The following is a 27755-nucleotide window of genomic DNA, read 5'->3' on the forward strand; positions in this document are numbered from 1 at the left end:
AAATTATTGTTATTTTTGCTTCTCTCTGGTGGAATCTCGCTCGTCACTCTCGTTTTGGTGGCGATCTCGCTAGTCTCTCTCGCTTTTGTACAAACATACATGTTTAAAATTGTGTTTGTGTTTGTATAAAACGAGAAAAAATTATACAATTATTTTGTTTGTGAATGTATAGCGAATTAACGCATACAAATATAATTTTTATGTTTGCTAAATTATATTTTCTAGGATTTAAAACAATATTTTGGAATTATTACATCATCATATACAAAAATGGCTAATCGCTGCATATCTTTCAAAGTTACCCGAAATCATCTCTCCTTTTTCTCCCAGATCAGATGCGAGACCCCTCATTGATCGCCTTCTCTGCAAAATGCGTCCTCTGTCCTCTTCTTCGCCGCCGGTTTTACCCAACGACGCTTCTGAAAGCGGTGACTCCGCCGAGCGCCGTCTTCATGAGGCGGAGGAGCGCTTAAGAGAGGCAATTGAAGAGCTTCAACGCCGGCAACGTCGTGCCAGAGGTATCTATCCGCCCTGTGACCATGCCGATGAATCATGTGTTGCTAACGCAATTGGTAACGTTTGCCAAAGTTTTCTTCTCTCTTATGGTGTGCGCGTTGGCATCGGTATCCTCCTCCGTGCTTTTAAGCTAGCTCGTCGCCAGTCCTATTCCTCTCTACTCGATCTCAAGGTTCCAAAATTCTTACTTAAGCATTTGTTTAATTATGTAACTTATCATTAATTTGATTTATGAATGTTTTTAGTTTTACACTAGACTGATCTCAGCTAGGTTACATTTAGAAATGTTCCTGTCCTCGGTTGGACAATCTATTTTAATAGACTAAAATCTTTTGAACTGACTGTTACTCCTTTAGTTTTTCAGTTTCGTACTTTTGTTGAATGCTTGCCTTTGTTGGAACTAAAGCTTGCTCCTTTGTAGTTCCTGATACATCTACTTTAGTTTTGAGAAGATCATGATCTAGAAATAAACTTCCTTATTAGAAAGACATTCCTGTTGAAGTATAGTTTCAAGATCAAGATTTTCTTTTTTTCGAAATTGCTTCAGTTCTGATGAAACCAGTTTAGGATTTGTATTTTATTTTTCAAATTGCTCAAGTTTTGATGAAACTAGGATGAAATAATTTTGCACAGATGTTATACATGTTTTTCATAGCAGCATTCCTATGATTGCAAAGGAAGGGGCATTTTGGCTTAGAAGCACCCACAGCCTTGTTAGCTTTGTGTTCTAAATGATTTTTTTGATTTCCTCGCATGAAGAATATTGATTGCAATTCTTGATAGATTGAATGGATATGAGTCACTCGATATCTACAGATTGAAGCATCGCGCCTTATTTGATTGATTGATATGTTGATGGAATGGTTATCAATTCCGAGATAGGATATCTTGGTCCTTTAGTACCTTGGAGTATCATAGTAATGGTGATTACACTCCAAGGGAAATATGTTCTGGCAGTGTATGTATTGTGTTTCCATGATTTCACCTGCTACTGGGACATGTGGGTTACCAAAATGCTTGGCCATAAGGATATTTAGTCAATCAAAGATTACTGAGCTAACGCTACTCACTCTCCCTCTTTGTGTGAGTGTGTTGCACGCTCCTGTGCGTCATGCATTTCACCTGCATTAGTGTATCTTAACACCATTTGAACGTCAGCTGATGTCAAAAGTCCTACAGGAAACTTTACGCATGTGTTACTTTCCTATCTCTCACTTCCCTTCTCATCTTATTTTTTTGGATAAAAGTCTGCTCTTTCAGGAAGGGCGAACCATGTGGGGTTTTCTCCCAAACACTTTGTAAATCCAATTTTCCCTCTGTCCCACTTTTTGTTCCTTTTTCTAGTGGTGAAATGCTGATAGAGTAAACTTTGTGCTCTGCTCTCCACAGTTATTTTAAGAAATGAACATATTACGATCTAATCATTTAGGGTGTCTTTTTAAGAAATACTTATATTAATGCAGTTTTTAAGGAATGGAAGTTTGAAGGGGCTGGATCTTTTGACTATTTAATGGTTTAAACTTGTTTCACCTTAGTATTTTCCTCTTGATAAGTTTCTTGGAGTTGCGAACCTCACGAAGTTCTGTGAAATAATTTAGCAATCTCAACTGTAGCATAAATGATGAATGGAGGTTATTCAGATCTGACCCTATGCACAATCCTCAAATCCTAAGGGAAGAAGCAAAAGAGAAAATAAAAGAAGATTTTCTAGAAGAGGATATTATAATTTTTAGTGTACATGTGTGCTGATTTCTGTCTGTTCGACTGTCCTTGGTCTCATCTATGAATACATGGGAGATTTTATTCTTTTCTGCAATTGTTTGAATCCTTGTGGTTTTGCAGCAACTTGTGTCCGAAAAAGACCTAATTGTAAGAGAGGAAGCATGTCGAATTGGTTTGCTCTTTGGGGGATTTAGTGGTTCATATCATGCTCTAAGATGTTTGCTAAGAAAGCTGAGAAGAAAAGAGACACCCCTAAATGCGTAAGTACAGAATGCTGAATTCTCAACTTAAAAGTTTTTACTTACTTTTCTGTGGTTTTGCTTTGAGAAGCTTTTGATAGTTGATATCCTATCCGATATATTTGACTTGGCTAAAGGGGATGATGGGCAGAATTTTAGCAGGTTCAGTGGCAGGTCTGTCTATTTTAGCATTAGATGATTCCAACAGGCGGCGGACTCTTGCCTTGTATCTTCTGGCAAGGCTATCTCAGGTATAATCATGCTTTGGCTATTCCCCTACCCCGCACCCTCAGGCAGAACAGAACAAAAGAACTACCAAAAAAAAACGAAGGATAAAGATAAAAGCGGCTAGTACTAGATTTACCTGCTAAACACAAAGTCACCAGTACCAGTTTACTTGAAGTTTTTCATTTCTGTTTTTCTACTGGCTTGTATTCTGATGACTTTACAATTGTCAGTGTGCGTATAATTCTGCCAAATCCAAGAACCGGTTTCATCTCTGGGGAAGTCACTGGAGTCATGGGGATTCTTTACTCTTTGCATTCGCATGTGCCCAGGTAGTTCTCGTGTTGCTTAACCTTTGTGGCGAATGTTGAAGAGCCTTTTCCGTCCATGTTTTAATTCCTTGTACTTACCCACAATTTGGTGGTTGGAAAGAGGTGGCTGGGATATCATAAATGTTTAAATATCCAAGTTTAAACCCTAGGAGATTGAACTTCTTCTTCAGTTCTTTCTTGCTTTTCTCTTCTTTTTAAATAATGTAATTCAAATGTGCAAGGGGATTGAACTTCTCTGCGATACTAACGTACTAATGATATTAGATAACTTGTTCTCTTTTATATCTGGACAAAGTAGTTATATATCTATCTTTGTTCTTAAAAAAATGTTTTGCAGGTTATGTATTCCTTCATAATGCGTCCTGAGAGCCTTCCAAAAGCATATAGAGATTTCATTCAGAAGACTGGGCCTGTTGCAGCACCAGTATACAAAGCTGTTAAGGATTGCTGTAGAGGCTCTCCAGTTGATGTTGCTTCATTACATGCCTATTTGTCCAAAGCAAAGGGCTCTACTACTATAAAGTTGGAAGAGTTTCCTTCTATTATCCCATGCTCTGTAATTCACCCTGGGACCAAATCTTGCTTAGTTCACGATGCTAATGCAGCGGCTGCTACTTTCCGGAAAACATTTCCTCTTTACTTCTCTTTGACTTTTGTGCCCTTTGTCGTTCTACGCTTGCAGAAGGTACAATTTATTAATATTGGTTTCTGTTTCACCTGTCTTTCTGCTTTGATTTCTCATTAAGCTGTTTATGGAAAAAATCATATAACTGCGCTGCTGGTACTTCTGTTAAACAAGATGAGATCATAGACCGACATGATTTGCTTTTCCTTGGTATATATATGTTGGACTTTCTAGAGTTATAAGTTGTAAATACAATGATTAAGATACTAGGGGTGCAAAGTATGTTGTCGATTCGGTTATATTTGTCTTCTGTTGTTTGTTGTTTGAGTTGCTTGGGCCTGGTAGGAAGCAGTATTACGAGGACCAAGTGAAGGAAATTATGATGGTCTACACTTTTAGGTTATGTAATTGTAAGCTGGAGTGGTAGAATTGCTACTAAAGTAACGAAGTTCCAAAAAATGCTCCCGACACATTTCTCAAGGTAATACTCTTAAGGAATCCTGTATGAGGGATAAAAAATAATAATCCCTGGATAAATGCAGGATTATTTTATCTTGTATTTGCTTAGGGGTATTAGTTATCCCATCATTTAATACTATAATGATGGGAAAAGTTATCCCATATAGGATTGGAATACTTTATCCCATGAGATAACTTTGTTTATCTCATTCCCCATCCATACCAAACAAACCCTAAGGTCTTATTTTGTCTTCCCACCCTCTTCCAGAGAGAGACTGTTTTTTTCTCAATCATTTCATTAGTGTTTGATTGAAAACTTAGTTTAAGGGTTCAATGCAAAACAAAATTTATTTCATGGTGGAAGACAAATCTTTTCCAGGAAGTTACTCAAGAGCAGGGGGTGTGGTATCAGGAATGAATGTTTGAATGTTTGCAAAATTTCACTTGAGGGAGCAAGTTTCTGAAGGAGCTATTTCCAGACTTTTTCAGTCTGGTATTATGATGCAAGGATTCATGAGGTATGGGATTAACAGGGATGGAATCTAAATTGCAGAAGATTCTGAATGACTGGGGGGTTTAATAGAATGGCTGAACCTATTCAAGGTGCTGGAACAATTTCAAGGAACTACAACAAATGAAGATAGATAAATTTTGATGCAACATAGCAGAGAAATCTGCCTACATACACTCTCTGATCTGGAAACATCTGGCCTTTGAAGCATAGTTGGAAAGTTAAAATATGATGTTTTGACTTGATTTACTTGGTTTGGACTTTGGTAGTTATAAGAAGCATGTCAGCCCTAGAAATCTGAAGGGAAAGGGGATTCAACTATGTTCTAAATGTTATTTTATGGGAAGGAATCAGAGAGCAACCATTTATTTTTGCGTTGTGTTGTGATTTATCAGTTGTGGCAACTATTTTCAACATGTAAGAGATCAAATGGATCATGCCAAAGCTTCCTGGAGAAATGATTGCTTCGTGGAACATAGGAGGAAAAGTGAAACAGAAGAAATGGTGGGCGACAAATCCTGAATGTATTTGGTGGTCTATATAAAAGGAACGGAATGCAAGATCTTTTGGAGAAAGAAGTAGCTCTATTCAAAAAATTAAAATGATCCATCTGTTTTATTCCACTTTTGGTGTAAAGAACTTTTAGAAGCAGACTCACTGTTAGACATTATAGAACCCTTATGAGAAAGGACTCACTTTTGTTTTGTGTTTTGAACTGTTATATGACTCCCAGCAGAGACTTTGTGCTGAGGATATGTTATACTGTTACTTTCCTTAAAAAAAAACAAAAAAAGAGTTCCTACTGAAGTATTTCATTTCAAAACTCTTGCTGATCACAGTTTCAAAAATTTAATTCTTACTGGTCTTATGTAAATCTTATCCCAGTTTATGGACGCTCCTACACGCACCTGTTGGTATGCTCTTACAGGGGCTGTTCGCTCAACAACCTTCTTGTCCGCTTTTGTTGGAATCTTTCAGGTAGTTTATGTTCCCGATGACTCATACATCTGGGAGTCTCTAGGGTCTTTTTTTTATGCTGCTGGAGTGCTAGTTGACTTGCTTAGCTTTACTGATGATTAACTTCTCTATCTCAATAAAAGGCTGTCATATGTTGCCACCGGAAGGTGGCATCAAAAGACCATAAGCTTGTATATTGGTTAGCTGGGGCTCTCTCAGGCCTCTCTGTGTTGCTTGAGAAGAAAGCTAGACGTGGGGAACTTGCCTTGTATGTTCTTCCTCGAGCTGCAGATTCTTTGTGGTATATATTGGTGAATCGCCATTTGCTTCCGGATATCAAGAATGCTGAGGTATCTTGTCTCACCTTTCATGCAATTTGGTGTGTCTGCTCTGTCAATCACTCATAAATTCCATTGTACAATTTATGACTACTTAATTGTCTACTTGTATGATTAAAGCATATTGTGGATAAACATAGAAACAATTTAACTATTTAAGGGAAGTTTGCTCCGGAAATATTGTGTCTCTTGAAGTAAGTGCAGGGGTGATTAATTCAGAAATCGTGAAGTGAAACTTATCCAAGCAAATGTCATTCTGATTGTTATACAGGTGCCCTTGTTTTGTGCCTGTATGGGTGGTATTATGTACTACCTGGAGCATGAACCAGACACCATGGCTCCCTTCCTCAGAGGCCTGATCCGCCGCTTCCTTGCTAGCAGAATTAGCAATCCTACTCCCCCATCAAATAAGGGTGCCTCCTATACATATCTACACACTCACGATGCCACGAAGGAGACAAAAATGCCAGAAATCCGTGAGACTGAAACTTTAACTGCAGAGAAATACAACCTTGAATTAATATCAGGACTTTGAGCAACTTTTTGACGCTCGGGCCATGTTTTCCCTATTCATTATACCATTTCATATTGGTTATCAGGCGGCTATTCCATGCTCATTTTGATTAAACTAGAACTCTAATTAAAGCTTGATTAACCCCCTTTTTATTTACATAATTGATTCATGGCATAATGTTCTCATTTTGTACCTAGGTGAAAGCCAGTAGTTCTGGTGAGATAAAAATCTAACCAAATCTTGTAAATTAACGTGGCTTATTTAGTTTTTGCTTGGACTGTCAGATATATGGTGTAGTCAGTTCTAAGCGTTAAAGTTGATAGAACTTGTTTTTTTCTGGTACGAGTTGATATACGTTAGCATTTTTTTCTGGTACAAGTTGATGTACGCAAGTACTATATCATAATTGATCCATTTTGTTTGATTTACTATGTGGAGTCAGTTGTGCTCCTGTATCACAGCCAAGTCGTTACACCATTATTACGACTATGCTGGTGTCTGTTACTTTTCTTGCAATAATCAAGCTGCGTGAGCAACGGATGTCCAGAAAGGAGCTGGGGTTCATTGCAAAAATTATGTTGGGAGTGGATTCAGCTGGAACAAGTTGCGTCGAATTGTGTTGAGTTGGTAAAGTTGGGTTTGATTTTGCTTCCTCTAGTAGTGGCCCTCAAGACTTCCTGGGAGTTGGCCTTGTCTTGGCATCCTTGCCATTGCGAATCACATGAAAGTTTAAGAGGAGAAAGCAAGTAAAGGGCGTAGGTTTAGGTACAAAGCTATGACACGGGTGTGGCTTAGTGGTGAATTTTAAGTGTTTTATTAAATCTTAGGTTCAAATTTTAGCGGAGACAAAATAAAGATTAGGTGGGTTTTTTCATTTTCATAGCTTTGGTGGATAGAGTTACTTGGTATTAGTTGGTGGTGGTAGGTGGTAGGTATTCCGTGGAATAAGTCGAGGTGTATGAAAACTAGTTTTGAAAACCACGATTATAAAAAAGAGAAGGGTGCAAAGTTATGGTAGAGCTAGAGTTGGAAATACATGAGGGAATTGCTTGAATGGTTAAGCATCCAAAGGCGGAGCCAGAATATTCAATAAGGGGTTCAAAATATGTAGAATTAGACACATGAAGTAGTCGAAGGGAGTTTCACAACTAATATATATTCATATAAAATTGTTTTAACTATGTATAAATAATATAATTTTCCGCCGAATGAGGTTCGGATGAACACCTTTCCTACAAGCTAGCTCCGGCCCCTGTAAGCACTCCTCATTTCCAACCCTAAAGTTATGAGTTCTTTCCACCAAAGGAGCAAAAAGAGCAAAAAGGTAGAAGCTTTTGCGGTAAGTTAAAAAAGACTTAAAGAGTTGGAAATACACTTTTGGAGTAGTTACATGAAGCCAAAGTATGGCAAAGGTGACCATCCGACAAGCTGCCTGGGCAAGCGAGTAGCGTCTGGTAATTCTTCAACTTGGGAGAGAATGGTTCAAGCTTGAAAATAGTCCATTAGTAATATTAATATCAAGTGAGGAGGAAGAAATTAAAAAAGAAAGTTAGGGACTATTTTTTATATATATATACATAATTGTAGTGCTCGGTTTAGTTTTTCGCTTATCTATCTTTTACTAATAACAGATATCAGGTAATTTATCCATCTAATGTTTTTGTTTACATTGAGTTTTGAACTTGAGACCTCAGAATTCTCTGTCACATCATTGATCACTAGGCTACACTCTTGATAGAAATTTACGGACTTTGTTTGCAACCATGTTTAGAATAAGGCCACACTTAAAGTTGTCCTCATATTTCACTTAAACACCTACCTATTGAAAACTTAAACCATAAAAAATTTATACCTATTTGACACAAACTGACAATCAATTGAAAAATAAAAATGCGTGTATTTCAAACGCGAATTCATAAATAGTTTTACCAATAATATGATAACAATTGGCATTAAATTTAATTTTTTTAAAACCTCTATATAATTAATTCAGAAAGTATTTTAAAAAATTAAAAAAAATTCTTTTTTTAATTAAAGTCTCCCCGCCCCCCACCCCCCAANTAAAAAAAAAATTATTTTTAATTAAAGCCTCCACCCTCCCCACTTTCTTCCTCCTTCTTCAGAAACCCATTTCTGATTTTCCATAGAGTTGGTGTCGCTCCATCTCTTTCTTCTCTTCAATGGAGCTACAATGACACACCATTGTTGTCTATTCAAGCTAAATATGCATTCTCTTTCATTTCGATAGCATTAAAATTTTCACTCATTGTCTTCATCTTTTATACATTAGAAATTATTTATTAGAATTGAAAAAAAATTAACAGACTTTTGCCCAAAAAAATCTATTCATATTTTTTTTTATCATTGTAAATGAAACTTCTTCGAGATATTTGAGACGAAAATCGATATAAGAAAAGAGAGGAAAGCAGGAAAGAACAATGAGGGTGAGAGAAAGAGAGGTGGAGGGAGTGTGGTGTACTGTGCTGTGCAAAAAAAAAAAGAGATAAAAATGGTGAAAGAATGATATGATAGAAAGAGGGAAGAAGACAACTATCCTTCTTCTTTTTTGTTAATTAATTTTTTTTTAAATTAACTTACGGGATAAATTAAGAAAAAAAAGGAAAAATATTATTTTTAATAAATTCACGCGCTCAAAGAAAGTGAATTACACGTTTTTTGCCATGTCAGCATTTTGTGTCTAATAGGAATGACTTTTGAACAAATAAAGTGTTCAATTGGCACAAAGATTAGTTGAGGTGTCTAAATGAATTATGCGGACAACTTTGAGTGGCTGTAGATGACTTAAGCCTATAATATACTAAGGTCCTATTACCCCCTAAATTTATTTTATGAATAATTTTCTATCCTAATTTGCCTTATGTGGCACTAGCTTGGAAAAAAATGTCAACACGCGCTGGGCTCACAAGATAGTGTCACGTAGGGCGAAAAGGGGTAGAAAATTATTTATAAAATAAGTTAAGGCGGTAATAGGACCTTAGTATAGTATAAGTGTATCTCTAAGATTTTAGGCATAGGTTAGATGGTACTTGTGCATTATCCCAATTGTAAAGGCATTGATTCAATTTTGGAACACTTAACCTACATTTTGTTTTTAGGTCACAACTCAAGGGAGGCACATGAAACTTGTGATTTTTCTTATAATCCGAGTCAATTTGAATGTGTCTCGATTAATTTCATAAAATATCTTATATCTTTCATCAACAACATATATTATGTAATTATATCATCAAACTAGGAAAACTAGAAAAAGATCACTTGATATTTTCCTAAGGCAAAATCCATTAACTATTTTTAATTTAGACATAAATGTTTGTTGAATCCGAAATAACAGATACGTTTATATATTATGTCATACTTTTATCTTTATTATAATTTGAACTTGAAATCTCATAATACAATGTATATTGTGTTTGTCCTAATATATTATTAGTGTATACAATGTATATTACCACTAATTGTGAAGTAGAGAAGGAAGGTTAGTCGGAAATCAGATGTTTGAACAGGCTAAAAAGTAGTCGTAATTTTTGTAGAGTACACATATCGTGTAAGGTTTTGATATTTCAAATATTGCAGCCCATTAATTAAGCCCAACTTAGTTGGTGCCCATCTTCCCTTACAAATAATTTGGGCTGTGTTACAACTAATGGGCCTAATTCTCACTGAAGAACAGACTTGTCCAAGTTTGCAAGTTCACTCTTGATGTATTTTGATGAACTTTAATGACGAGCGAGATCGAGAGAGAGGGAGGAGACAGGGAGTGAGGTCGGGAGAGAGGATGATAACATGTTGTATTTGTTGTATCAAATTGTATCACGAGTGCAATTTATACATAATTCAAATACAATTGATACAAACAAAAGTAGTTGTCTATACTCATTGAAACACAATTGATATAGTTGAAAGACAATTGATATAGAATGGATTTGATATAGAGAATAAATGCATATTGTATTCATTATATTGAACATAATTATAATTACATTGTATCATATATTGTATATAATTGTACTAATGAATACAATTTGTATCAACGAATACAATTGAGATAGTACAAATTCTCAAAATAAAATTGATACATAATACAAATATAGTTGATCTAGAATACAAATATACTTGAAAAATAATACAAATACATTAATACCTCTAACCAAAGTTTGAGCTACAAACACAATGACATATTGAGTTTGTCAACTAATAATCAATAGGAGTCACAATTTTTAAATTCAACTTTGACAATGTAAACTCAAAATATTCAATAATGGAGGCAATCAAATCTTTTACGAATTATATACAATGTACAATATATTGGGTAAGGAAGAAAAAAAAGGATTAAATAGTAACATATCATGTGATACATATAATTTTTTTTTTTAAAAAAACATGATTATTTCATAGCATTAAGTTGGTGCCTTGGTGGTATATACAACGCATCGCAATTTCATGGAACATTGGGATGTACTAGAATGAAAGAATTAGATATTTCATATCGATGATGTTCTTTTATCTATTTCATTTCACGTATCAAATCAGGTCTAATTATATCTTAGAAATTGAGTGAGGATGAAAAATATTCTAAAATAATAAAATTAATTATCTTTATAAAAGACACGATAATTAATTTCGTAAGCTATTTTTATTTATCTCATTCCGTATTTCGAAGAATCCCAAATTATATCTTATGAAATTGACTACTTTTAGTGAATTGCATCTTAAGAAATGTGCCAAATACACTAAAGTCAAGACACGGCCGATCTTTTTATTAGCGTGTTTGACTTATAATTTTGAATTCCGCCACAAGTCGCTCTTTTTCTTTTTCTTTTTCTTTGTTATACAACATATTTTATACGTTATCTTATTATAATTTAAAAATAACTTAATTTTAATTTTTTTATTCTTAATAAATAATTTATAAACACACGAGTATTTAGATTATAAGTTTGAAAACTCTTTTTTTAAATACTAAATCAAGTTAAACAGTATCACATAAATAGAAGGATATAGTACTAATTTGTAGTGTAATTGTAATATAAAACTTATTAAATTATTAAAAAAATTATTTGAATTGATCAAGTAATTTTATAATTGAGTAATAATAAGTGACTGACTTGAGAGTTAAGACGTTTGAAAGTGAAATACAATTAAAAAAGAAATTGAGTATAAATTCAGGTGAATCATCACATAAAATCTTTTTTTAACTAAAATTATATGTGCTAATCATGGCGATAACTAAGGTAGTATTTTAATTTTGTATATATATATATATATATTCTGTTAAGCTAATTATGATAATTGAATAATATCGTTACTATAGATTAATATGGTCTTATTTCGATAGGGAATTTTCTCTTAGTTTCTTTTGGTTTCTTTAAAAAGAACTATCGTTTTATATTTAGTATTATATTCAACGTTTTAAATATTCATTTTATTCTTCTTAGGAAGGTAACATCAAAGGTTTAAGATCACATATAGAAATACTTTAAAAATAAACCAACACAATTTTTTTATAGTGTGTCAATATTTCATTTTTAAAAATTATTTGTAAAAATTTTATTAAATAAGTCATTTTGTATAATATGCATTAATATAAAAGAAATTACAATCAAATTATAATTAATTTATATTTATATTAAATGAATTTAAGAAATAATTATCAAAAAATCATAAATAAAAAAATAGACACTATATCTTATATCACCGAAAATATGAATATTATAAAATAAAACCTAGGATAAGATTTCTGAAATCATCCCTTTTATATATTATATATAATTATAAATTTAAGTTAACAAATTAAAATAAAATATATTTATTTATACACAAAAAAATGGTTGAGATTAATAGTCAAAAATCAAATAAAATAAAATGAAGTGTCTCATCAAACACGGAATTAATACTGAAAAGAGGGTCCCACAACCGAATTACTTTGACTGTTAACACACACTCACAAATTTTTCCTTTTTTTTCGCATATATAAATACTCCTCTTTTTTCTCCTTCTCAATTTCTTCATACAAACAACACGCAATACCAAACTACTTTTTAAAAAAATTAAAGCAATGTCTTGTACCGTCGCTATTCCAAATTCACCGGTATTCTCGCCGGCGACTAGGATTCCGGTGACTAATTCTCTCTTATGTAAATCGGCTTCATTTTCATCTTCTTCGCCTCCTAGGAAATCATCTGAATTTCGAACTTTAACGAAATGTCCTTCATTTACTTTTTCTTCTTTGTCTCCGTCTTCGCAATTGAAAATTCTTCTGATTGAGAAATCTTCACCGGCAACGATTAGCGTTAACAGAAATTCTTCTCAGTGTTCAACGTCTGCACCGGTTTCTACTTCTACGACGGTTTCGAAGAGGAAGAGACCTGCTAGATTGGATATTCCGGTCGTTTCGACGAATTTTGGAAATTTTCCGGAAACTCCGACGGCAGCGGCGGATTTTGTTGAGGTTGAAGGCGATGAATATTCTGTTTGTTGTAAACGTGGAAGGAGAGGTGCAATGGAGGATCGTTATTCTGCACTTGTCAATTTACAAGGAGATTCAAAACAGGTATAATCAATTGTTTCATTCTGTTTTTTTTACTGTAAAAAATGCATATTGTTCCGCCAATTTTAGTTTCGATTTGAGAAATGCAGGTTAAGACTACGTATAATAAATCCTTGTGATCTTGTGCATAGCGAGAACTTAGTGCATCCTATTTGTGAATGGTTGAAATTGACGAAGGGATTAATTGTTTCAGGGTATTTTTGGTGTATTTGATGGACATGGAGGACCTAAAGCTGCAGAGTTTGCAGCAGAGCACTTGAATAAGAACATTATGGATGAATTAGTAAGGAGGAATAATGAAGATGTTGTGGAGGTGCTGAAAAATGTTTATTTAAAGACAGATACCGAATTCCTAAGTGAAGAATTTGGGGGTGGATCGTGTTGCGTAACAGCATTGATCAGAAATGGTGATCTAGTTGTATCTAATGCTGGTGATTGTCGCGCTGTTGTTAGCAGAGGTGGGATTGCTGAAGCACTCACCTCAGATCACAAGCCTTCAAGAAAAGACGAGAAAGATAGAATTGAGAGTTTGGTGAGCAACTTGACCATGAATTCGCTTATCAGTTTAACATGTCTTACTTTTTACTAATCATATCATGCTTTATTGTTGTGTAGGGTGGCTATGTAGATTGTTCTAATGGTGTTTGGAGAATCCAGGGATCACTTGCTGTATCGAGAGGTATAGGAGATCGTTATCTTAAACAATGGGTGATCGCAGAACCTGAGACTACAGTCGTTGAACTTAATCCTGAATTGGAGTTCTTAGTCCTTGCATCTGACGGTTTATGGGATAAAGTCAGCAATCAGGAAGTAGTTGATGCTGCTAGGCCTTTGTGCTGCACAGGCATCGGTAAGCCACAACCATTATTGGCCTCTAAAAAGCTTATCGATCTTGCTGTTTCACGAGGTTCTGTTGATGATATATGTGTGATGATAATTCAACTGCAACAATTTTGGTTAATGCATAGAAACTGTTGAGTTGCTGGATGAATTCGTTCTCATTTAACTTCCGCGGACAATAATGGATTGAATTAGATACTGGAGACCTATGTATATATGAATATTGCTTCTATGACTGAATAGTTTACTCATGAGATCTAAACTGAGACGCGGGCGATAATGGGAATTGAATATGCAATGTCTATATGATTTTCCCAGTTTTTGTTTATGGTTTATAAAGAAATTTTCTTGTTTTCCTTTTCATTTGAATTTCACTGTTTCGAGAGGCTTAAAGATTGAATGAAAATTGATGTGTAGTTTCTTAGGTTTTTTAATAGTAGTTCATGAGATCTCGAATAATATTCCGTTTAAAAATTAACATGCCAAATAAAAATAGACTGGTTGTTTAGTTTTTATTCGTCATATCAATAGTGTTATTGGGGTAAATATATATATAAATCACCTTTAATTCTATAAGTTTTACAGCTTAAAGGTTAAAAATGTCAAAATATGAAATACCAAACAGATTAATCTGAAAATCAAACTTAAATTGCAATATTTAAACATATATTGGATTGCATTGGAATTATAATTTCTTAAACCAAAAATTCAATTCGAATGGCTTGAACGCCTGCATGGGCTAATCAAAAATTCAATTCATACCCTCTTAGATTTCAAACTTATATTATAGAATTTGATTAATATAAACTTCCAAAATTAATTGTTCATGAATTTTGGAAACCCTTTATTACTTCTTTAATTAAGGAATTCAGTTACAATCAATTAATTCAAATAAATAAAATATGTATTTTGATTCTAAAATTTGACAGATATATGTACCTCGTAGATTCAAACTAGTGTATCCTAAATTCAAAATATGGTTAGAGAAAATAATGTTAGAAACTATCGAGAATCTTAGTAATTAAGACTTAAACTAATAAGATTTATGTAATTCATCTTTTTTTTAAAATCTCATCAAGTATTCGATATTCGTATTGGAATTCAACTACTTTATACTTATGCCGTGTAAGATCTCATTTTAGGGCTACTAAATTTTTTCGAATCGAACCCCAAGCGCTAATAGAAGGTTGTTTAAGGAGATAAAAGAAGAGATTTGGTTGGTGGGGGGATCGGGCTATTTGGAACCTTCAATTATGGGCTCCTATTTGGTGGATTATACTTCCAATTATTTGTGCATTATTAATACGATTCTCTTTTATTTGTCTCACTCTTATACATCTTCAACATATTAGTGCACTAATTAATATAGTGAATTAGTAATCAATTCTTAATTATGCATATTCTATGCTTTATTTGTTTCTTATACTACTACTAAATTCAGTTCATCTAATTATTTTACAAGAAAAGAGATGTAACTACTGACAAATTAGATTATTATTTTTTGCCTTATGTTGTTTGGATTTTCTTTACAAGTCTTTTGTCTATATATTAATTATTTTGTGAGCATTTGATGAGATGTATTTTTCATTAAGCAGGAATTATTTGGTTCTTTTCTTTTCTTGACATTTTAGACATTCATGCATCTAAATAAAAAAAATAAAATATAGACATTTTTTAATATTATTTGTAGAGAAAATTAATGAAAAAATATGATTGCTGAGGATTTACAAAGCTGATCCTAATGTTTTTGGATTGAAGTATCTGAAATTTATTGACTTGATTAATCTGAATTTGTACAAAATAGGTCGGTAAGAAAATAAAGTATTTTCTCTACTCGAAAAATTCTTTCTATATTTATTATTTAAATTTAAGATTCCCTGTTAAGAATAAATAAAGTTCAAACATATTAGTAAGATATTTGATAATCGTAAAGTAAAATTATAATAGATTATTCAACGTGCCAGAAATTATATTATAATTATATATTTTTATAAAAGAGATCAAACATAAGGTGCTCAAGAATTTAGAAAATGATGCACTAAATAAAGATAGCATTAATTGGTTTTACATGATTTATCATCTAATTTTACCACTAACATCTCATGTTTTGTCTAATAACTTTTGAAAGTCCATTCCTTCTTGGAAAAGACCATTGTCTTTCTTTGCACCATCCTTAAAATCTTTTATAGTTAATTTGGTGTCACATGATGTGTCATTATATATTTATTACGTATATAGTATAAATATTATAAAAAGATAGGATAAAAAATAAAGATAAAATTATAAGATAATATCAATGATAGAATGAGTAAAAAAAAAGATAACGATGAATTACACCAAACTCGATCATTACATGAACATTACATTTGGATGGTGATTACGTATTTTTTAAATAGTGCATATATTATATCGTATACATTATATTATTTAAATAATTATAATATTTAAATAGATTATATTGTTCTCCATCATTATATTATGTCATATATCAACAATTTAAAGGATATATAAAACTTCAACAAAAGATGGACATGATGTAGAATTTTTATAAGAAAAGTAAGGTAAAAGATAAAATAACATTATTAAATAATAAGTAAACACAAAATAACAAGAAAAAATATAGGTAAAAATGCTATCACACTAAATCGATTATAACAGAAGCTATAATTTTTTCATTATTATTTAAGGAAAATGCACAAGTATCCCCTTAACTTATGTCCGAAATTTCAGAGACACACTTATACTATACTAAGGTCTTATTACCCTCTTAAACTTATTTTATAAGTAATTTTCTACCCCTTTTCGACCTAAGTGGCACTAGCTAGAAAAAAAGTCAACTGGCGTTGGACCAACGAGATAGTGCTATATAGACCAAAAAAGGATAGAAAATTATTAATAAAATAAGTTCAGAGGGTAATAGGACCTTAATATAATATAAGTGTGACTCTAAAATTTCGAAATGAATTGAGGGAATACTTGTACATTACAACATTATTTAACGATAAATTTAATGACACGATACAATAAAACTAAAATAATAATTAAAAACAAATATTATATAAACTTATCACACAATACATGTATTGGGTAACATTTATAACAACCATCTAAACAAGATAAAAATGAAACTTTTCCTGTAAATCAAAATACATATTGTATTTTATTTAAAAGTAACATATGATAGTTAACCACTTCATTTAAAAATTTATTTTTCATTTGGCGTTCGATATTTATAATATAATTCGATTAGATTTAAATTTGTATCGAAGAGTCCTTTATTAAAAGCAAAATATTCACTAATAAAAATAACTTCATATTCAAAATGACTGAAACTCATAATCTCTTAATTACGAATAAAAAAATAAATACACTTACTTAAATTTTAATCCAAAAAGAAATAAATAAAAGTAAAACATTCACTAATAAAAACTGACTCTATATTTAAAATGACTCAAACTCAAAATCCGTTAGAATTACGAATGAAGGAATAAATACACTCACTTAAAATTCAATTGAAGAAGCAAAAGGGCTACAAATAAAACATGTGTATAGGAATAAATAAATAATAAAAAATTGCTGTAACCTTCAAACACCCCCAAATATTGACACATTATAATCCACGTCACCATATCAATTTCTTCTTAGTGGGACCCACTTAATGCCACGTAATCACCACACTGTCACTTGTCTCTCCATAAAATTTCCCAACTCAAAAAACACAGAGTCCAAACCCTAGCTCAAACCCCTTTTCGCCTCCATTTCTTTCAATCAAGAAATCAAGTATGTGTAATTTCATTGCTTTTTTCAACCACCCTTTTCACTCCTTGTAACGTTTCTTTCTTGTTTTTTTTTTCTGTGTTTTCAGCTGTGCAATACTTGAACCATTTGATAACTATGTCGGATGATGAGAGAGAAGAGAAGGAGTTGGATCTGACAAGTCCTGAGGTTGTTACTAAGTATAAGGGTGCTGCTGAAATCGTCAACAGTTAATATTCTATAACCCCTTTTCGTTTCTACTTCTTTTTTTGTGTTAAAAATGTAATCTTTACATGTTTTTTGGATACCCCTTTTGTTTTTTTGGATTGTAAAGTGTTCCCCTGAAAATGGGGGTTATCTGATAACTGAAAATTTACTACCTGATGTTTGAAACTTTTGTACTACATGCATTTCAATTTGTTTGTCTTGTTTTTGACTTGGCATGGAGTTTAAGAAAGTCGGGAAGATTTTCGAATTTCATGGTCTTCAGCTTATTAAATATAGGTAGAATGTACTCGATTAGTAATGATATGATATTATGCAGAGGCTCTGCAGTTGGTGGTGTCTGAATGCAAGCCAAAAGCAAAGATAGTTGATCTTTGTGAAAAAGGAGATGCCTTTATTAAAGAGTATGAACTTTGCTTGTTTTGATGTATTCTTAAGAGATTTTTTATTTCAGAATTGCGTGGGACATATGTGATGTCGATTTGATGAGTGAATTCTGGTACAGGCAAACAGGGAATATGTACAAGAATGTGAAGAAGAAAATCGAGAGGGGTGTGGCATTCCCAACCTGCATTTCAGTAAACAATACCGTCTGCCATTTTTCTCCACTGTCTAGTGATGAGACAGTATTGGAAGAAGGTGATATAGTGAAAATGTAAGATATAGTTTAGAGCACTTTGAGGGATTTAATCTCTTGCCATGGTTGTGACTTGTGCGTGGTAGGAAAGAGAAGTGTGAAATTTAACTGAGTTCAAAATTGAAGAACTGTTTATCATGTAGCTATTCTTTTTCTCCCAATCCAATACTAACTATTTTAAGGTTTAATTGTTTTATGCAGAACATGAAGTTTCCTTTTGATGACTTAACTGTCTTTTATTGTATTGTAGAATCAGATTAGCTTTTGTAAGACTAAGTCATGACTCATGGTTATTATTTGCAGTGATATGGGGTGTCATATAGATGGCTTTATTGCTGTTGTTGCTCATACACATGTGGTCCAGGGAGGACCTGTTACTGGTAGAGCTGCTGATGTTCTTGCGGCTGCTAATACAGCTGCTGAAGTTGCTCTGAGGCTTGTAAGACCAGGAAGGAAGGTAATGTTTAATCTAAATTTTGTTTATTCTGGCATGGTAGGATATAAGATGTTATATAATGAAGTACATTGAGAAAAGTTATCCTGCGTCAAGTTGCGTTTTTCAAGCTTCAGCTACCACTAGTCTACCACTTACATGGACAGGATGGTTCTCACTAACAATTATCATTGCTTTGCGGAGAGCACAAGTGTCAATGCTGGTCAAGTCTCGGTTGCTAAAGATTAGTTCTATGTTCTCCTGAAAATATTGTTTTATCTATTGTTCTAAAATGATGAGCTTAGTTTGTCTTTTGAAATGATTGTTTTTCGAGTTGTACATCAAAGAGTTCTGGGTATGAGAAAATTTGTTTAAGGTGGGTTTGATTACATAGAAGGAATGTGGTGAATATATGGGTAGGGCATTGTATTATCAATTTGTATGGATATGGTCATATGGATGAACCACAAAATAGTTGACGATTTCTGTGACTATAAAATAGTGTCCTCTATTCCTATATAAGATAGGCACAGCAAAGTAATACGTAAATGATGGTGCGTTTTCTGCTAATCAGTTCATGACCCCTCATGCATTTAAAAATAATGGCTTAAACTTTTGGATCAAAAAATTTTGCTGCAACAACTCTTAAATAATCCAAAAATATATTGAAATCTGTGAACAGCTAGAAAGTATTGGAAACACATATATGGAGCCTCTACTGGTGGAGTGCTAAGGGGAGTGCACAAGATATATAGATTTTCTGGCTAATCCCCAAAACAGGTTGTGGATGAATGTCTCAACTAAAAGGGAAGAAACTCCATGGTCAAAGGTGGAGATCACCAAATCTATGAATAAGTCATAGATTAACTCATAGTCTACTCGTCTATGAAACCTGGGTCAGTGTAGGATCCATAAAGAGAACGTTAGTACACCGCTAGTAGTACTCGGTGAGTCTTTAACATTCTCCTCACTAAGGTCACAACGTGATCTTGAATAATAACATGTGGGTAATGAAGGGATATAAGAGAGGAGACAAGTCATAATCCGTCCTAAAGTATTGTACCTCGTGAAACAGGAAAAACAATTACTAAAACTTATAGCTTAATTAGTTCATTAATTCATGCTTTTCACTTTCTTTAAAGTTGATTCGGTCACTGAACTTTTCTTGTGCCCCATTAGTAACCCTTTATACTGTTACTCGGGGCCCTTTATATGACACTGAATCTCTTGTGCCTTGTTATGTCAATATTAGCAACCCTTTGGATGGCTGTTTGTGACCCTTTATATGTTCACTATTCATCAATTCATGTTATGTCTCATTGCAGCAACGTTAGTAATCCTCTGTATGGTACCATTTATGTTGTGCCTCATTATGACAAAATTAGTAACCCTTTATATGGTTACTCGGAGTCCTTTATACGGTTACCATTTATTTAAGTATGCATCGAATTTTGAACATTTTAACTCATCATAATCTTAGCAACCACACATTTTTATAGTTACATCACATATTTTAGCATTTAGAATTAGAGAAGCACTATTGTGTTAGTTGTGTTACTCCTTATTAGTCAGTTGTAGACAGTTTGATGAATCACTGGTCCACATGAAGGGTTTAGCAAGTTGACAATATGCATCCAAAATCAAGTACTGTATTAGTCTAGCGAATAAGGTTACATTATGGCTTGGTCACGTGATAAACGTAGGAAGTAAACATAGAGCAGTCGATAGACTCATTCGATGATGAGCAAATGTGAGCTCACTCATTCCAATTAAACTAACAGTTAACCTTAAGAAACATTTAATCAAACACTTTATGGGTATGACTTCTTAAGGGAAGAACTTAAGTAAGAACCAAGTCTTTAACTCAATCAAAAAATCTTTCTTCCTAGAAAGGATAATTTCTACGCTTGCCAACAACGACTAGTAACTGAATTTACACCAAATAATGAAATCAATACTTATCTTAATCTTCAGAAAATTCAATTTTACCAAATTCAACTTTTGCTAAACAACCTAAGGTTTTCAAGGCTCTCAATTTCTAAGGCTGTGAGAAATCTCATTCTCGTAGCTATGTTTCAACTCCATTACTACTTCGATAATGCTCCATCAATTTACTTATAATGAATCATACTTCGCATATAGTCATTTCCAAGGAACCAACAATTTTCCTCAATTTCTATACTTCAACTTAGTGGCGGATCTGAGATTTGAGAGCTTCAGGTGCCACACTGCTTTGCGTAACATATGTGGCATAATATTCAGTGGAAGATTATACTTAATATATTATTAGCAAACTTTTCACAAGATATTTCTATGTCAATATTTTCTCCTCAAGTTTTTCACCTATTATCTCTTAATATCTCATAATTGTAAGCCCCATAGCTTTGTTGGGTTTAATTATTAATTCCACTCATATGAAAACCCTCAAAATTATATCAAAGGTTTTACTGATCTCTCCCCCAAGATCAGACCTAGGTTTTAAACATATTAAAGAAATTCTATTATTTATATTTATATATAATAGGAATATAATAGAAGTAGAACTTTAATTTATTTAGTACGATGATGAGAAGAAATGTGCTTAAATGGAGATTCATATAGCCAAGCCCAACTTGTATGAGATTGAGGTTTCGTGTTGTTCATTGTTATGAGTTAGAAGTTAAATGTCTTTTGCTGCTATCGCCTATTCCTAGTTGCCTCAGTATGCTTGTGTGAGTTATGTGTTTATGCCTTGGTCCTGTTTGAGTGTTTTGAAAATACTAAATAGGTGGTGGATTGATGTCCAGGATTAATGATAGCATGCCTTTCATCTTTTAGCTAGTTGTTTTGACAGTTCATCCCAATAATTCTCTTATAGCGCTACTAGTGTTTACTTGCAGTGCTAAACGCCTGTTGCTAAGTTTCTTTGATGCTGCAGAACTCGGATGTAACAGAAGCTATTCAGAAAGTTGCTGCAGCATATGACTGCAAGATCGTTGAGGGTGTTTTGAGCCATCAAATGAAACAATTTGTGATTGACGGAAACAAAGTCGTGTTAAGTGTGTCTAATCCTGATACCAGAGTAGACGATGCAGAGTTTGAGGAAAATGAGGTCTATTCAGTTGACATTGTTACAAGCACCGGCGAAGGAAAGGTAAATGTTGAAACTTTGATACCTGGAAATTACGTGGAAACCAAAACGTATCAATTGAAAATGTCACAAATGTTTACTTTCTTGTGCCATCCAAAATTTTGCAGCCAAAGTTGTTGGATGAGAAACAAACAACCATCTACAAGAGAGCTGTAGATAAAAGCTACAACCTGAAGATGAAAGCGTCAAGGTTTATCTTCAGTGAAATCAGTCAGAAGTTCCCTATCATGCCATTTACAGCTAGGTCATCTTGATTTTCAGTGTGTCCTTTATTAACGGCGTGTGCAACAAATGTATTTGTTTCATGATTATCAATGTTGTGTCCTTGTTCTGCGTAACTTGAACAGGGATTTGGAGGAGAAAAGAGCTCGTTTGGGACTAGTTGAATGTGTTAACCATGATCTTTTGCAGCCGTATCCTGTTCTACATGAGAAACCTGGTCCGTACTATTTTAGCCGTGTTCTATAACATAACACCATGCTTAAGCAGCATCATTCTTTTTCTACATTCTCACACAAATGCCATATTCTAGATAATATTGCTCGTATTTTATACTTTTTCTTATAACGATATGCAGGTGATTTGGTTGCTCACATAAAATTCACTGTGCTATTGATGCCTAACGGGTCAGATAGGATCACATCTCATGCTCTCCAGGAGCTGTCACCTGCGAAGACAATAGACGATGAACCTGAAATTAAGACCTGGCTAGCCCTTCCCGTAAAAACCAAGAAGAAAGGTGGCGGCAAGAAAAAGAAAGGTAAGTTCAAGTAAGCTTTTAAAAATTAACTGAATGTAGTGTTAGATTCTTCGTGAAACAAGTGCGATCTTTTGACTAGCAGGCAAGAAAGGTGAATCATGCCAAGCTGAGCCTATGGAAGGCGAACCAAATGTTGCTGAATCTTGATTTCAATTCCAAGAACTATTTGGTTCATTGTTATATTTGATTTTGGGATTACTGAGGTGGTTTTCGATCTTTCTTGCGGCCTTTCGCTATATACACAAGATAGGACAATGGGCAGTAGTTGTTTGTTGTTGTCCTTTGTCCTGAGACTTTTGTCATTTTAAATGGGGTTTCCAATGCTATAATGCTCTATGATCCAAACCTACAAGAAAATGTTTTGTACTCTTTTTTACTTATCAGAGTCGCTCAAGGCAGTGACTTAGCGGTTAATGAAGTGGTATGAGACCCATACTCTTGGAAAAACTAGGTGACGAGCTTTGATGGGCAGAGTTATTTTGTACCTAAGTTATTCATCATCACTCTCAAGCATATAACAAGCTTACAAGTTACAACTAATGTAAAAATCACATACTTTTCTACTATGCAAAGGCCGCCTTAGAAAACAAGAAGTAAATATTGAACATGTAGTTTCATAGAGGAGGTTGGAGTTTATAAAGGCTGTTTTTGATAAAAACAATATGAGGACCATGTGATAGTTTTTTAGTAGAGGCAAGAATCACTAGGTGATTAATATTGATGGATAGAATTATGGTATAGTTTTTTAGTAGAGGCAAGAATCATTAGGTGATTAATATTGATGGATAGAATTATTCGGTATTTAAATTATCGTTATTCTACATCACTCTCAAGGGTAGCACAAACTTAAAAATAATGTAAATACAACATGCATTTTTAATATGCAATGATCGTCATAAAAAAATAATACGTGAATTTGAGAAGGAGAAGTTTATGCCCATTTTATCTTTATTTTGTGTAAAAGTATAAAAGTTGTTTCCAAGTATTTCATTTTTTATTATTTCTATAAATCTCAATTACATTAATATTTATCAAAGGTTCTTGTTTATATAACCATATTAATTGAGCATATTAATAGCAGAATTAATTTTTTTATTGAGAAAGTTAATATATATGAAGAAAATTAAGCAAATTCAATAAATAGTATATTTTTTTCTACGAAAAGTTTTCGTTAATACTCATCACGTAAAGGTTAATCCGTCACTATTCTCGATTGCTTTGCTTTTAATATGATTTCAACATTTGTAATTAAATTATAGTCACAACAATAATAACAATAATAAGTTTAATAATATCTAAACATGTGATTTGATAACCGATTAAATTTTAATGCAAATATTATGTATCCGATGAAATGGGGGTTATTAGTACAAATGTTTCCATTTTGGAGTGTATTTTCTTTTTGCTTTTCAACACTTTTATATAACTTGTACCAATCAAGTGTCAAAAGATATCCATATATTGAAATAACAAATAATTTTCGCTCAGCACAAAAATATATTTATAAATAAAGATATACATGTTATATCGCTTAATTCCTATAAAACATAAACCAATCAAAGCCACAAATTATTCTATGAAAAACATAATTTAATTACTAAAAAACTTATGTTGAGAAGAACAAAAACTTAGCTTTGTGAGACTCACACATCATATCAATAACTTATGTTTGACGGATCAAATAATTGAAATCACATAACTTAAATTTTTTTTTATATATGATGGAATGCGTTAAAACAAAAAAATTAATAATTTATAATAATATATACATTGATTTCGTGTGTTCCTAGTTCTTTTTTTATACACATTCAATTTATATAAAACTTATGCATTAGTTATATACACTATATTTTGTATTAAGGTATATACAATTAATACATAATAATCTATAATTATAGTAATGTAAGGTATTTTAAAACATGCACTAGCATGATCAAAGACACAATTACTTTTCAAAAAAATTTATGTATCTTTACACCGCATTACACACTCAAACTATCACAATGATCTATTATACACCGGTATTATTTAAAAGTGAATTTATTTACCCCTAAAACTGGTGTGGCAAAATAAAATAAATAAAAACAAATGATGCGTGTCAAATAATTATTAAAGTAAAAAAAATAATCACAATTCTCCGTATACCCCCCCCCCCCACATCTCTTCTTCTTTATACCCCATTCTTCTCATCTTCGTTACACCCAAATAAGCTTAAATGAATTAGTAACAAGAAGCAATGTAGTAACAAGTTACTTCAAAAACATCACTTTTTAACCCATAAACCTCCCATCAAGAAATCAAAACAGTACTAGGTGACTTAAGATTTGTGGGTTTGAATTTGTGTTTGTTCATGTCATTGGTGAGATAAAATTTTGGTGGTTTCTCAGTCGTGGAGCTATGGTGAGAATTTTTTAGTAAACAAGATGAGCGATCACTCGAAAAGGAGAAGAAAAATTATTTTTCTATTATTTCTATGTTTTAAGAAACCTCTATGAAGAACATAGAAAAAGAAAAATTAAATGCGACTGGATCTGAAAAATATTTGCAATTGAAAGCTCGATTTGCATGGTCAATCAAAGTAAGAAACTTAAGTAGTCTTCTTGTGGTTCATTTTGAAACGCAAGAAATTCTTTCACTATACGAATTAATTTCGAATATCAAAAAAATTTCTTGACAGCCATTGTAGAAAGCTTCTTTTTTGAAATTTTGCTATGAATAAGATATAATTATTGAGGAATTATAATAATTAATTAGGAACTACTTAATATAAAATATAGCTAGAAAAAGAAAAGTTAATTAATAAAAGAAAAAATATAAAAAATTATCATTTCTTATATGGCACTGACGTGGCAGAGAGTGTAATACACTAGAGTGGTGTTACGCCTTAAGGTGGTATTAAATTCACTTTTAAATAGTAAAGATGTGTAATGAGTAATGAGTAATTATATTAGTTTAGCTAGTAGCTAGCAAAGAAGTTATTCCTGTCAACATATATCGTTGAGGGCAAACCGAGGGTTAACCCGCAACTTCTGTCCATGAATACATCCTCATATTAACACATTTTATTCAATATTATTCTTATACATCCTTTCGAAGAGTCATGCGACCAATTATTAATCCTCTGGTTAATGAAAACCCTATATAAAAAAAACTCGTATATAAATCGTTTGGTTCGTCAATATTCTTCCACTCTAGTTCAAACCTCATTACACTACAAATGGCAACCACTGAGCCTAAGCATGAGCACATGGAAGCGGAAGAAGAAGCTGTCGGAGCCGACGATGAAGAATACCGGAGCTCAGGTGGCTCCAATTGTCAGACTCGAAGAAGTTGTTGTATCATCTGGCGAGGAAAATGAAGATCCCCTCATTGGTTTGTAATTTTCTTTCTCACTCAATTCATCCAGTTATAGGGTTTAATTGATCAAATCTATAATTTCAGTTACAGTTCAAGTTAGTACCCCAATTGTTCAAATAATGATGAATTACAAGTGTCACTGGTGTTGGTTTTCCAATTATATGGTTAGTTAAGTAATCCAACAACAACAACATACCTAGTGTAATCGGGTCTGAGGAGGGTGCATTTAGAGAGGTTGTTTTCGATTCACCCTCAGATTTAAATAAAGCATTTTCCGAGCAGTTTGTAAAAGAGAACACAGAAATGAGAGCAGTAACAACAACGAAATAATGTGAAAGGGGAACATATAACTAACAAAAAAGTATTGTGAACAAAATAATGCAATAATGGAAGCACAAAAAGCATAGGTGATAATTGATATCAAAGAATCAGAAACAACGAGAAAAGTGCTAAATCACGGGTAAGAAAGAAGGTCCAATTACTACCACCAATCCTATCATGTAGTAAAGGAACCTCCACACCCTCCTATCTAAGGTCATTGCTAGAATATATGATGAATATATTCTGATTTATTACCTTTATTAAGCGTATATTTAGTTCCTACTTATATGTAGTTGTATATTTAGTTTTCTTAATTATAGTCTTGTATTGATTGTATATAAACCATTTGATATCAATGAAATAGGCAAGGGATTAAACTCTTTCATGGTATCAGATCTCTAGGGAAAAATACTTCCGCTTTCTCTTCAAACATCATTGTCCGCCCCTCTCTTCTTCTTCGTCTCTCTTCTATCATCATCACGTCGGACTCAAAATCTTCCTTTCACCCTGCTCTTGCTGTATCCAACATCAAGAACCATGTTCCCATCATTCTTGAGATAGAGAACGTCCAATATTCCACATGGGCGGAACTATTTAAGATTCATGCACGATCCCATCGAGTTCTTGACCATATCATTCCTCCGGCAAAGGGCAAAGAGAAAGTGCCGAAAACAGATGAGGAGAAAGAGTTTTGGTCCACTCTTGGGCGACCGTTTTACAGTGGATTTACACCACTATATCTCATGATCTTCTCCATACGATTCTTGAGCATGACGCCACTGCTATGGAAACTTGGAATATATTGCGTGACATATTCCAAGATAACAAACACTCTCGTGCCATCACCCTTGAGTACGATTTCACTCATGTGAACATGGAAGATTTTTCAGGTATCTCTGCATATTGTCAATACCTCAAATCTTTGTCGGATCAACTCAAGAATGTAGGCTCTCCAGTCGACAACAATAGACTAGTTTTTCAACTAGTCTCTGGCCTCACCGAACCCTACAAAGGTGTGGCCACTCTCTTTCGCCAACGTGATCCTCTACCACAATTTTATCAGGCCCGTTCGATGCTCACTCTTGAAGAGGTTGGCCTTGCTAAGAAGGCAGCACAGAGCTCCTCATCAACCATGGTAGCTCGTGATTTGAATGGCTCACATGATGTTATTGGCCATTCCTCTTCACACCGCAATACTAGTGGTGGGAAAAGGGACCACTATCGCAACAATAATCATAGCAACAATGGTGGTCGTGGAAGCAACAGAGGTGGTAGCGGCGGTGGGGGTAA

At 33.3% G+C, this 27755-nt stretch overlaps 3 protein-coding genes across 4 annotated transcripts; all 3 read left to right on the top strand.

Annotated features, from left to right (window-relative positions):
• The first annotated feature begins 283 nt into the window (after positions 1-283).
• On the top strand, positions 284-6813 carry LOC107021083. Its single transcript, XM_015221675.2, has 8 exons — positions 284-688; positions 2359-2498; positions 2629-2728; positions 2936-3034; positions 3372-3719; positions 5515-5607; positions 5730-5936; positions 6196-6813. Exons 1-8 carry the CDS (start codon positions 371-373, stop codon positions 6457-6459), a joined length of 1569 nt encoding a protein of 522 aa, XP_015077161.1. The 5' UTR covers positions 284-370; the 3' UTR covers positions 6460-6813.
• Positions 6814-12463: 5650 nt separating this feature from the next.
• LOC107021832 (probable protein phosphatase 2C 2) lies at positions 12464-14280 on the top strand. Its single transcript, XM_015222550.2, has 3 exons — positions 12464-13009; positions 13200-13538; positions 13622-14280. Exons 1-3 carry the CDS (start codon positions 12515-12517, stop codon positions 13982-13984), a joined length of 1197 nt encoding a protein of 398 aa, XP_015078036.1. The 5' UTR covers positions 12464-12514; the 3' UTR covers positions 13985-14280.
• Positions 14281-17503: 3223 nt separating this feature from the next.
• LOC107023821 (ERBB-3 BINDING PROTEIN 1-like) lies at positions 17504-23234 on the top strand. Of its 2 annotated transcripts, none has more exons than XM_015224632.2 (10): positions 17504-17626; positions 17712-17831; positions 18147-18231; positions 18333-18482; positions 18768-18921; positions 21815-22030; positions 22135-22271; positions 22375-22466; positions 22605-22787; positions 22867-23234. In XM_015224632.2, the coding sequence occupies exons 2-10, from the start codon at positions 17741-17743 to the stop codon at positions 22932-22934; spliced, it is 1176 nt and encodes a 391-aa protein (XP_015080118.1). In that variant the 5' UTR covers positions 17504-17626; positions 17712-17740; the 3' UTR covers positions 22935-23234. The 2 variants fall into 2 exon arrangements, with proteins under 2 accessions (XP_015080118.1, XP_015080119.1); XM_015224633.2 differs by having other exon boundaries at positions 22870-23234.
• Positions 23235-27755: the final 4521 nt, after the last annotated feature.

Source organism: Solanum pennellii, chromosome 6 (assembly GCF_001406875.1).
Source record: "Solanum pennellii chromosome 6, SPENNV200".
Lineage (NCBI taxonomy): Eukaryota > Viridiplantae > Streptophyta > Magnoliopsida > Solanales > Solanaceae > Solanum > Solanum pennellii.